Here is a 13,279-nt window from a genome sequence, read left to right on the forward strand (position 1 = left end):
TACCTCTTAATGTCTCTTCACTTCTCTTTTGTTCTCTCCCTGCCCCCAAACTGACCTTTTAATCTGTTTAATTTCCTGTGCTTTTTCAGTCTTGACAAAGGGTTTTGACCCAAAACGTTGACTCTATTTTCTCTCCACGGATGTTGCCTGGCCTGCTGAGTTTTTCCAGCATTTTCTGTTGTTATTTAATGATCTACACACGTTGTTTGTTTATTTTCTTTTAATGCCATTTGTTTACAGTGAAATGAATAAGTACGGTTAGATTTACACTCAGGGGATGAAGTAACTTATTGCCAATACTAGGTCTTCAGAGAAAATGGCCCCTTAAGTATGCCAAGTGATGATTCTTTTTAGCCAATCTATTTATGTGCTTTGATCTCTTTCCATGTCTGACCAGTAATAGGCAATGGACATTGGTGAGCTGTCATCCAACTCCATCGTCTCAACTGATCTTGAAGTCATTGATGTTTTGGGCTTCCTTGGTGTATATTGTGAGTTTTTAATGTCACTCCAGACCGGCTTTCAGAGTCAGTTTTATTTAAATACATCTGTTAGATTAATTAGTAATGAGATAAGTTAAAAGCTGATGTGCGCTGGCGGGGCTTCTATATCCACATACTCAGACGCCCCAAGAACAACAGCCTTGCTTTTGAATTTAATCCCATCTTCCCCATTCAGGCCTCAGGTGCCTATCTACACGATCTACAAGCCAATGTCTATGTTCAGTCATTCTTCACATAACCGGCCATCGCTGGTTGCTAACATCTGGCTGTACACATGTTGTCTGTCTTGTTTGCAGCCCCGGATTTCAAATAGATTGCAAGTTTAGAAATAGCTTTCCGACCCAAACTACCGAGTTTCCTATCAAAGCTACACAGACTACACGCAGAACCATCCTCCATTTTGGCAAGCGCAGCACTGTCCAAGTTGAACTGAAGATGACTAAATACCCATGCGGCCCATCAATAACCACTGGAACATCTGCACTCTCAAAACATCCTTCTCTCCCTTTCTCATGGATCTGGCTCCTTGGTGTCCGTAGATTTCTGTATATACAGGGATGGGTCAGATCCGCGGGATGCTCCAAGCCGCTCATGTTCTTACACCTTAACCATGGTGAGACCACTGGTGTCCACAGGAAAGTTCATTAGTCCAACTTTGTCCACCTTCCTCCTAACTGCGAAACTCTTGTGTACCGGGGCTCCAACCGTCGCGAAGGACACATGTACCGCATTGAGGGCAGGGTTCACCTGGATGTCCGATTCGGAATTGTACACATCTGTCAAACAAAAGTTGAAATGGATTTAACTCCACTAGTGTATAGCTCCGCCAATCCCAATTACAATGCATCCTCCTACAGGAAGTTAAATCACTAGCAGTCCTTTATTTGGCCTCCATTTTCTCCCCTCTTCCCCTGAAGAAGGTGCTGACGGTCCCATCGATAGCCGCAGTCTCCCATTACCTTGGCCCTGTGTAACCCTAAATAGTGAGTGCAGGCAGGCCGACAGTTCAGTGCATTCTGAGGGAGTGCTGTACTGTGTTTTTGGATGAGACATTAAACCACGGCCCCATCTGTGCAAGTTAGATGCTCCAGTGGCTACAATTCAAAGGTATTAAACTGGCCGTGACACATTTTGGGACATCCTGAGGCCATGAAAGGTGCTATGTAAATGCAACTTCTTTCTTTTTTGCTTATTATTGCACTCATGTCAAGGGCCGACATAACTCACTGTGGCTACAGCCGTTAGCATTTCTGAAGCAAAAATCAATATCACATTTGCCATAATCTTTTACCCGCCTCATAACCCATTTAATCCTAGTGAAGGGTCTTCTCCAAGTGCAGCAGAAATCAATAAATCCCATTTCAGATGAGTTATCTGAACCAAAGCTTCTATTGCGAAATCTGTACTGGGGCCAATGCAACTAGGGGAGAACAAGCTCCACTTATAGTAGCCAGTCTATATTGTATTATGACTTCATCAAGTCACACTTACGACTCCCTCTTCGACAGAAAAACCAAATGCAATCTCTATAAACTGTCATAAGAATTGTGTGTGCCTTCCCGAAGAAAGTATTATAGGCAGAGTCAACTATCGCAACAGCCAGCTTAGCGAGCTTAAACACACAACTTTGTCCTGTCTAACATCTTATAGCAGCCCCTTTTTGAGAAGCGCCAAGCTTACAATGGCTGACTCCTGCACACTGGCAGGGCAAAGAGGGGGATGTAGTGTCCGTGTGTAGATAAAGACACTGAAGACAGGAGTTGGTTCATAGGTATTTACTAAGCAAGTCTGGGGGGGGGTTTCTAAAGGATATACACAATACACAGGCTTATATAGCCCAAGTGGCAATTACCGGCATTACGCACACCTGGGGCTCTTAAAGGCACATACACCACAATTCCTCCCCTTCTAGCTAACTAGTACATCATATTTTAAGTAATTATTAATTACATGTTATATGCAAAATAATATACATTGCTGTATTAATTAATTATAAGTTAGTCTCTCAGGAGGCTTCCTGACTCGGTCCGGATAACGCCTCGGGGGTGTAGTAGTTTCTGGTGGTGTAGTAGGTTCTTCTGGCAAGGCTGATTCGGCTTGAAGGCCAGTGTCGGGTTCATCGGGCTCCAGTATCACCGGATCGGAGGTAGATATGGGTATCTCTACTTCATCGTTAGATGTATAGAGTGGTGGTGTAGGTTGCCCCTTTTCGGATGACTTGATGATTTGGTCAGCATGGCGCCTTATTATGCTGTCTCCGATGTCCACGGTATACATCAGTGGTCCTAATCGTGTGCAGATAGTTCCAGGCTGCCATTTCTCGGTACGGTAGTCCCGGGCCAAAACCGGTTGGCCTATCTGGAAGGCCCTAGTTGGCCTTTCATTCATGCCCTGAAACTGCCGGTTCTCCATGTCCCTTCGGATGTTGGGCTTGACCAAATCCAGCCGGCATCTTAGGTTTCTATTGTAGAACATCATGGCGGGAGTTTGGTTAGTAACCATATGCGTTGCATTCCTATATGCAAATAAGAAGTTATCCACCTTGTGCTGAAGTTTTATGTCTTCATTACCCATGGCCTTGATGGCCTTCTTGAAGGTCTGGACAAACCTTTCAGCCAATCCATTGGTGGCGGGATGGTATGGGGCGGACGTGTAGTGCTTTACCCCATTGTTCTTTAAGAACTTTCTGAATTCTTCAGACACAAATTGCGGTCCATTATCAGAACATATCTGCTCCGGCAGCCCATTCCTGGCAAATATGGTCCTTAATACTGTGATGGTTTTTTCCGTGGTGGTGGAGGACATCTTTATTACCTCCGGCCACTTGGAGTGTGCATCAACTGCGATTAAGAACATTGAGTCCATAAATGGACCAGCAAAGTCGATGTGCACCCTTTGCCAGGGAGATGAGGGCCACTCCCATGGATGTAGAGGGGCCTGTGGCGGAGCATTTTGGACCTTCTGGCATCCTAGGCAGCTCTTGGTCATGTCTTCGATGTCTCCATCGATACCTGGCCACCATACAAACGCCCTAGCTAGGTTCTTCATTTTTACTCCACCCAGATGCCCCTCGTGAAGCTCCTTTAGCACTTTATCCTGGAGTTTGGGTGGAATCACCACTCTGGATCCACACATCAAGGTTCCTCGGCACACTGACAGCTGTTCTCTTCTTTGCGAGAATGCTGGCAACAGTGGTTCGCCATGTGCTGGCCATCCCTTCACTGTTAAATCGTAGACCTGTGAGAGAGTAGGGTCATTTCTTGTCTCCCTTTCAATGGCAGAATTTGTCACCGGTAGACATTCCACTATGGTAGAGTGGAATATCTCTACTGGGTCTACTGTAGGTGCCTCTTCTATCGTTGACAACGGTAGGCATGATAAACCGTCAGCATTCCCATGCTGTTTTCACCCTTTGTATTCAATGTTGTATTGGTGTGCCCCTAGAAAAAGGGACCACCTCTGTAGTCTTCGTGCCGTCATAATGGGGACACCTTTTTCAGGGTTGAATATGGAGATGAGGGGTTGATGGTCAGTCAGCAAGGTAAATTTTTGTCCGTGTAGGTAATGGTTGAATTTCTTCACTCCCCATACCAGGCTGAGTGCTTCCCTGTCTATCTGGGCATAGTTACGCTCAGCTGAGTTCAATGAGCGTGACGCAAAAGCTATCGGCCGTTCCGAGCCATCAGGGAATCTATGGGACAATACCGCTCCTATGCCGTAAAGGGATGCATCGCACGCCAGTCTGATTGGTAGTGATGGGTTGTAATGAGCCAAAATTTTCTCGGGTGTGATTAAGTCTTTACATTTATGGAAGGCACGTTTACAGTCTTCGCTCCATTTCCAAATCACTCCTGTCTGTAGAAGATCATTAAGAGGGTGTAGAATAGTTGATAAGTTCGGCAAAAATTTATGATAGTAATTTATTAATCCCAGGAATGACCTTAATTGTGAAACATTTTCAGGTGCTGGGGCTTTTATAACTGCTTCAATTTTTTCAGGTGACTTATGCAACCCTTCCTTATTAATTATGTGGCCACAATATGATATCTGATTTTGGAAAAATTCGCACTTGGGGCGATTTGCTCGTAGGCCCCGTTCTTTCAGCCTAGTGAGCACCTGCTCCAAATTGGCAAGGTGCTCGTTGTCGTTTTCTCCTGTTATAAGGATGTCGTCTAGGTAGCATTGAGTCCCCGGAATCCCTTGCAGGACTTGCTCCATAGCTCTTTGCCAGATAGCTGGAGCTGATGCTATTCCAAAAACCAGTCGATTGTACTGGTACAGGCCTTTGTGTGTGTTTATTGTGAGATACTTTTTAGAGGTCTCCTCAACCTCCATCTGTAGATATGCCTGTGCCAAGTCAATTTTTGTGAAACGTTTCCCTCCGGATAGTGAGGCGAAAATATCTTCTATCCTCGGAAGAGGATACTGTACCATGTGAAGGACCGGGTTTACAGTCACCTTAAAGTCCCCACAGATGCGAATTTTTTTCTGTTCCTCAGTTATTTTTCAATGTTTTTTTCATGACTGGAACGATGGGTGTTGCCCATTCGCTCCAATCTATTTTGGATAATACGCCTGCCTTTTCCAAATTCTTCAGCTCTGCCTCGACTGCCGGACGTATTGCGTATGGCACCAGTCTTGCCTTAAAAAATTTTGGAATTGCTGTATCTTCCACTTTTATTGAGGCGGTGATGCCTTTCAAGGTTCCTAGTTTCTCTTGAAACACTTCTTTGGCGTTGGCCAAGATGTCTTTTAATCGTTCAGGTATGATGTCATCATTGTTTTTTTCCTTACTGGTCACCGTCAGTGCCTGAATGGAGTGCCAGTCTAAATGTATCTTCCTTATCCATTCACGTCCCAACAACGGTGGACCACCATCTTGTAGAATGTATAAATACAACTTTTGTATTTCTTTGCCGTTGTATACCACAGGCACCCTTATTTTTCCTTTGGGGTAGACTTTCTGCCCCGTATATGTTTTTAAGATAATGGATGTGTCTTTTAGAGGTATATGCGAAAATAGCCTCTCGTAATCTCGTCGATTTATTACGGTTAGAGCTGATCCTGTATCTAGCTCCATTTTAACTGGGGACCCTGCTATTGTGAGGGTAACCCAAATGGTTTGGTAATCCTCTTTGGCAAGTACATTATGTAATTTGAGACAGCTTAGTCTCTTGTTTCCGGAGTCGCTATCGCTATTCTGGTCTTCGGAGCTATTGTCCGTCATCATTTGTACCTTCCTGTACTTTTCTTTATTGATTTTTTGTTTTCTGTCAGTGGATTTATTTTGTCCAGATTGGCATACCCATGCAATGTGTCCAATCTTACCACATTGCCTGCATGCTTTGCCCTTGAACCAGCAGTCCCTCTGGTTATGGGTGGATCTGCCGCAGCGATAACAGCTTCCGAACTCCTGTGTCATTTTATGGGTGCCGAAGTCCTGTGTCTCTTGTTGTATCTCTGCAGCTCCTTTTGCTGCTGCTTCGTATGATACAGCCATACTGAAAGCTTTGTCCAATGTTAAATCTTTTTCAGAAAGCAGTCTTTTTTGTGTTCCTTCACTTAAGAGACCGCAAACAAATTTGTCTCGAAGATAATCCGATAGTCCTGCTCCGAATTGGCAGTACTTTGATAGCTTTCTTAATTCGTTTAGGTAATCAGCGTTACTTTCATTCTTGTGTTGATTTCTCTTGAAGAACTTGAATCGTTCCGCTATCAGCAGCGGTGTTGGGTTTAAATGCTCCTGCAGGGTATCAACAATTTCTTTAAAAGTCTTGTCCTTTGGTTTGGCTGGAGTGATTAAATTTCGTAACAGCCCGTATGTCTTCGCGCCCATTAAGTTCAGAAGTACTGAAGCTTTTTTTTCATCTGTTATTCCATTTGCAGTGCAATAAACCTCTACTCTTTCCACGTATGTGGTCCAATCTTCTATTTCGCCATCAAAAGCCTCAATATTACCAGATTTAGGCATTTCAGAAAAGATATGGCGCTTCCCGCGCTTTTTTTTTCTCTGTAGCAACGATATGGCGCTTCCCGCGCTTTCCCGCCGCTGCTACCGATAACAACGCTGTTTTACTGTGGTTTCCGTTTATTCACTGTTGGAGACTCGTTCCCGACGGAGGTCTAAACGCTGACCTGCTTGCCGCGCCGGCCGTCTCTCGAGTGCACCCTCCCAGTCCGTTATTGCTTGCCTCCGATTTCGCTGCCTGTCTCAGCTGTAGAGCCCGCCGCTGGAGCTCCAGCCTGACGCCCAGGAAGGATTAGCGCAGTACCTGTCACCAGCTTGGCCAGCTGGTGAAACCACAGTTTCTCTTACTTCCTTGAGTCTTCTGGACGCTGGAGGAATCGATGTCCTTGAGGTGCTGCCGAATTGCAGGTAAGTCCGTTTCCACTTCGTCGCCACTGTAGTGTCCGTGTGTAGATAAAGACACTGAAGACAGGAGTTGGTTCATAGGTATTTACTAAGCAAGTCTGGGGGGGGGGTTTCTAAAGGATATACACAATACACAGGCTTATATAGCCCAAGTGGCAATTACCGGCATTACGCACACCTGGGGCTCTTAAAGGCACATACACCACAGGGGAGGGAGGAGAAATCGGACAGGTCAGGGGGGTGGAAAATTACTGTTGCACCACAATATTATTCATAAACCTCAGCCTATTTCACAACTATAACACATGCTGCTAAGAGAATTATGGGCGGCAGTGCCTTTGCTCTAAAGAACTCTCCTCCAGACTGATAGGAGAAACTAGCCAGAGGATATGGTGCAACATTTCATCGTGGAAGAGCAGCTTGCCTGAGACCCACCCTATGTTGGGCTTCCATGTCAGACAGGACCTGCTTGGGTGCAGAAAAGATTTACGAGAATGATTCCAGGGGTGTGGGACTTCAGTTACGTGCGTAGACTGGAGAAGCTGGGGTTTTTCTCCTTAGAGCAGAGAAGGTTGAGAGGAGATTTGATGGAGGTGTTCAAAATCATGAGGGGTCTAGACAGAGTAGATAGAGAGAAACTGTTCCCATTGGCTGAAGGGTCGAGAACCAGAGGACACAGATTTAAGACGATTGGCAAAAGAACCAAAGGCGACATGAGGAAAAACTTTTTTACGCAGCGAGTGGTTAGGATCTGGAATGAACTGCCTGAGAGGGTGGTGGAGGAGGCAGATTCAATCGTGGCTTTCAAAAGGGAATTGGATAAGTACCTATAGGAAAAAAAATTGCAGGGCTTCAGGGAAAGGGCGGGGGAGTGGGACTAGCTGTTCTGCTGTTGCAGAGAGCCGGCATGGGCTTGATGGGCCAAATGGCCTCCTCCTGTGCTGTAACCATTCTGTGATTCTATGGGTAGCTCCCAGTAGGTCAAGGAGATTGATGTTCTTCGTGGTCTTGGATGGTAACCAATCAATTTTTTTTAATTGCACAGGATTTGTTTTCTCCCTCCAAATGCAGGTGAGAAGGTCGTGATTGGGAGTTCCTAAAAATGCACTTAAAGCCATAATAAATCTCTAATCTCAATGTCACCTACCACTACTTCTCGCTTTACCTCGGCTTCTATCATTCTCTTTTCGACCTTGATGGTGTCCAGCACTTTGGGTCTTGGCCTTCACCTAAGTTTCTCAGTTATCCAATCCTCACTACTGTCACTTTTAAATCAAAAAGGGGTCATTTTATATCTGTGGTGTGATGATGCTGAACAGGCAGCTAGAGTTAGATGTCTACTTCCAGGCCCCTGTCACCCAGGAGTGTGAACCCTAAGATAGTGCTGCTCTAAGACCCAACCAAGATCCCACCCTTCTGTGTCATGCTTTTTTTTTAAAAACATTAGGGGGGAAAAATTTGGTTGCTTTGTGCATAGCCCCTAGCGCCCGGGCACGGCACCGCTAACGCCTCCCACGAAATTCAGCGTGAGGCTAGCGGCGGCGGTAGCCGGTAGCGCCCCAGGCGATTACGGCATCACCGTGCGCAGCGCCCCGGCCATAAAATTGGCTCGCGCCCCTTGACCAACCGCCGGACGCCATGTCCGATAGGCTCAGGGGGGCGTTTTTGCGGCCAGGGTGGCGCAAATTAAAGGGCAGATGCCGGGCGGCCATTTTTTTTGGGCCGCCTGCCAGAACCTACCCCCTCTCGCCTCCTCCCGCGGGTGCCGGGCTCTTTTGCCGTCACCCGGCGGTCCAGCAGGGCCCCGGTGCGTGCTGCGCTAGGCCCCTCCCCTTTAATCAAGGGAGGGAGGCTGCAGTACCGCAATGCTACGTGCCCGACGCGCGCGCCATTGCTGCACGTAGCGCCGTGATATTTAATGGGAGCTCCCCAAGAGGGACGGGGAGCGCTTCCAGTAGCCCCGCCTCCTGCTTGGGGTGCTACCACTCAATTTCGGGCGCGGGGGTGCTAACTGCGCTAAAAGTAGTGCCCCGGGGAAGTTAGCGCCACAAAGGGGCCACAAGCCAATTTTTCCCCCTAGATGTATTGGTAAGCTGGGCACAGGGTGGCAGAGTGGGTCAGCATATCACTCGTTCTACTCTAGTCATGACAGGGCCCTCGCCACCAATGCTAAGATGGAGCAGTCTGCTGGCACAAGGCTTTCTGCTGATTAATGCAATCCTGAGAATTGGTCGAACTCACCAGTGAGAGTCAGCAAGATCAAATCTGAGCCAAGGCTTGATTTAAACTCTTGACCCTCCCCCCACCGGATGAGAGTCCAGAAGCTTGCAGTCTGGGTTCTCTATCCATGCCCAACTAAAAGTAATGAATTAGGGTTTAACGTTACTTAGCCCATTGTACCGGTGATGCATTTGGCCTGTGTTTGCTGGTCTGAAAACTCCCTGAAGGGTCCACTGGGCTCTCTTCCCGCAGCCGTCAGGTTCCTCGCTGCAAATCCCACCTTCTGGGCGATTTTGTCTTCTATTTCATCTGCCCAAGACATATTCCAATCCCAAATCTGACCAGGTTCAGATTCTGGGCAGCTACTCGTGACCTCTGATCCTTCAGAGGGATTGTGGGATACAGCAGCATCGGGGAAGGCAGAATGCAGAAAGGAGGCTGTTGGGAGAGCTGGAATTAGAGGAAAAAAGTGGGTTGTAATCATGCAATTAATCTCATTTTACATCGTGGAACAACTCCGTATGTATTCAAAACTAAAGCAAAAAACTTAAGAAGCAATAAATTAAGAGCAGACTGACAGGTGCGGCTAAGGATTCAAATATCAGGGAAAATTTAAAAATCAGGTGAGGTGGAATGCAACCTGGGAAAGCTAATGATGCACAGTATAAATGGCTCAAAAGACAATGAGATGTATTTCTGAAGACAGCAGGGGCCGGTGCTGTGTGTTAGATCTATCATCAAGAGATTTGTTGTGCCTTCCAGCCATCTCTTATTCCTAAAAATACTTATTGTGTGCACGTGTGTGTGAGATACACAGACAGCAAGAAGAGAGACAGGGAACTAGGCAGACATAGAGGGAGAGAGAAAATAAGACAGCGAGAGGGACGTATACAAGTTTGTAAACCTATTTGGTGTAAAGTTTTTCAGTTTGCCAGACTATATATGACTAGTGACACAACAACAACAACTTGTATTTATATAGCACTTTTAACATAGTAAAATGTCCCAAGGTGCTGCACAGGAGTATTATAAGACAAAAAATTTGACACTGAGCCACATAAGAAGAAATTAGGGCAGGTGACCAAAAGCTTGGTCAAAGAGGTAGGTTTTAAGGAGCGTCTTAAAGGAGGAAAGAGAGGTAGAGAGGCGGAGAGGTTTAGGCAGGGAATTCCAGAGCTTAGGGCCTAGGCAACAGAAGGCACGGTCACCAATGGTTGAGCGATTATAATCAGGGATGCTCAAGAGGGCAGAATTAGAGGAGTGCAGATATCTCGGGGGTTGTGGGGCTGGAGGAGATTACAGAGATAGGGAGGGGCGAGGCCATGGAGGAATTTGAAAACAAGGATGAGAATTTTGAAATCGAGGTGTTGCTTAACCGGGGGCCAATGTAGGTCAGCGAGCACAGGGGTGATGGGCGAACGGGACTTGGTGCGAGTTAGGACACGGGCAGTCGAGTTTTGGATCACCTCAGGTTAACGTAGGGTGGAATGTGGGAGGCCAGCCAGGAGTGTGTTGGAACAGTCAAGTCTAGAGGTAACAAAGGCATGGATGAGGGCTTCAGCAGCGGATGAGCTGAGGCAAGGGTGGAGACGGGCGATGTTACGGAGGTGGAAGTAGGCGGTCTTAGTTATGCTGCGGATATGTGGTCGGAAGCACATTTCAGGGTCAAATATGACACCAAGGTTGCGAACAGTGTGGTTCAGCCTCAGACAGATGTTAGGGAGAGGGATGGAGTCAGTGGCTCGGGAACGGAGTTTGTGGCGGGGACCGAAAACAATGGCTTCGGTCTTTCCAATATTTAATTGGAGAAAATTTCTGCTCATCCAGAACTGGATGTCAGACAAGCAGTCTGACAATTTAGAGACTGTGGCGGGGTCGAGAGAAGAGGTAGTGAGGTAGAGCTGGGTGTCGTCAGCGTACATGTGGAAACTGACGCTGTGTTTTCGGATGATGTCACCAAAGGGCAACATGTAGATGAGAAATAGGAGAGAACCAAGGATAGATCCTTGGGGGACTCCAGAGGTAACGATGCGGGAGCGGGAAGAGAAGCTGTTGCAGGTGATTCTCTGGCTATGATTAGATAGACAAGAATGGAACCAGGCGAGTGCAGTCCCACCCAGCTGGACGACGGTGGTGAGGACTGGAGAAGGAGAAGGAGAAGGTGACATCCTCGTGTGTATCTCATTGTGTATCACAGTGATAAACCCGTACACGTCACTCACAAGGTTGGTTTTTTTTCTCCTCCCAATTATTCCCCCCTCCTATCCTCTCCTCTCCTTGTCCTCACATATTAGTGCAGCAGGGGGCAGCGACCTACTGGCAGGCCATTCAAGTGACCATTCTTCAATGGGAGCCTGGGCAGTGTCAGCAGACTAACACTCCATGAAGAACATCACAGCTAAGCCCAAGCCCGTTCTCACCTGACATTGACAACTGGACCCCTCTATTGGAGGGCGATCGGGAGCGGGGACTCCGGAGGGCGATCGATCGGGAGCGGGGACTCCGGAGGGCGATCGATCGGGAGCGGGGACTCCGGAGGGCGATCGATCGGGAGCGGGGACTCTGGAGGGCGATCGATCGGGAGCGGGGACTCTGGAGGGCGATCGATCGGGAGCGGGGACTCTGGAGGGCGATCAATCGGGAGCGGGGACTCTGACTGGCTTTATCACCTAATTCAGGAGTATCGAGGCCAATCGCAGCGTCTAAACTGCTGACTCAGCTAAGATCAGCCAACAACAAAAGAGGGGAATCTCGGCCTCTCCACTCTATGTGGCCTAGTATTGCTTAGGGAAGAGCCTTTGCCCAGTAGGCCATGGGGGAACGAAGGAATCCTCTCTCCAATCAATGCCATTTTAATTGTAAAACAATTCCTGTAAACTAGACACAGCAGCTTGAAGCACACATAACTCCTGTGAGAATTGCATCATCACTTTGCTCAACTATGAAGTTGAACGAGACCAGGACAGATTTAGGATACAGAAGCAGATTAATTAATCGAAGTACTGTCTGCTGCTCAATCAGCATTTCTATAGCCAGAGACTCTGGATCAAACCTTAATGTAGGCCGTAAATATCGTAGCCTCAGTGATATAAAAAACCCAATAAACACTGACACCAATTTAAATGCATTTTACAATTACCCAGTAAATGAGCAGACAGCAATCCAATAAAACAGGACTTTTACGTTTCATTTATTTCGTGTAGTGAACCGCTCGAAAAACAGGCCTGTTGCAAAGGTCAGGGGAATAGATGTTTATCATCATGACATGTGTACCATACAGTCCATTTAGAAAGACCTTCAAAGCAGATTTGTGTGGTCCGATACCAATGGTGTAGTGCCTTCATCCAGGCACTAGAGGGGGAACTGTGAGTATTCTGATAGAACAAAGACCATTCTGGCCTGAATCACTTGTAGCAATCGAGGACTCTTCCTGTCAATAAATAATCAGAGCTTGTAATTCCACTGGGGTTCCGTCGGTCTCTGACCACAACTCCAGCGGGCAACCAGCCCGATCCACCCTACCGCCCCTGGGAAACGGTGTAGACCCAGTTACTCCAGAACTCCGCCGTTCGAGAGTTTCCTCGCTGGCTTGAAAGGGGCGGAACTTCCAACCGTCCCTTGCAAGGCAAATGCCGGGCAGGGAGCGGGAGCGGGGACTCCCGAAGCTGCGAGTTCCTGCTCCTGATCCACAGCCGGGACCCAGCGTGTCACGCGCGTCACACACAGGATGGGGAGCGTCACACACGGAACACACGGGATGGGGAGCGTGACACACAGAACACACGGGATGGGGAGCATCACACACAGAACACATGGGATGGGGAGCGTGACACACAAAACACACGGGATGGGAGCGTGACACACGGAACACACGGGATGGGGAGCGTGACACACAGAACACGCGGGATGGGGAGCGTGACACACAAAACACACAGGATGGGAGCGTGACAGAACACAGGATGGGGAGCGTGACACATGGAACACATGGGATGGGAGCGTGACACACGGAACACATGGGATGGGAGCGTGACACATGGAACACACGGGATGGGGAGCGTCACACACGGGAAGGGGAGTGTGACACACAGAACACACAGGATGGGGAGCGTCACATACAGAACACACGGGATGGGGAGCGTCACACACGGGAAGGGGAGCGTGACACACAGAACACACAGGATGG

General features: G+C 47.7%; 1 protein-coding gene across 2 annotated transcripts in view; it reads right to left on the reverse strand.

The window, feature by feature from the left end:
* Positions 1-202: 202 nt before the first annotated feature.
* robo4 (roundabout, axon guidance receptor, homolog 4 (Drosophila)) overlaps positions 203-13,279 on the reverse strand; it is a 183,740-nt gene continuing 170,663 nt past the window's right edge. The window contains exons 19-20 of one of the 2 annotated variants that reach the window (XM_085968075.1): positions 9,277-9,546; positions 203-1,279 (exon numbers count right to left, since the gene is read on the reverse strand). In XM_085968075.1, the coding sequence (XP_085824201.1) occupies positions 1,101-1,279; positions 9,277-9,546 (449 nt within the window). In that variant the 3' untranslated portion in view covers positions 203-1,100. Of the gene's footprint in view, positions 1,280-9,262; positions 9,547-13,279 lie in introns of both variants that reach the window. The other variant, XM_085968076.1, reaches the window with a different exon arrangement.

The sequence above is a fragment of the Somniosus microcephalus genome, chromosome 26 (genome assembly GCF_052327205.1).
Source record: "Somniosus microcephalus isolate GS21.2 chromosome 26, FLI_Smic_1.0, whole genome shotgun sequence".
In the NCBI taxonomy this organism is placed as follows: Eukaryota; Metazoa; Chordata; class Chondrichthyes; order Squaliformes; family Somniosidae; genus Somniosus; species Somniosus microcephalus.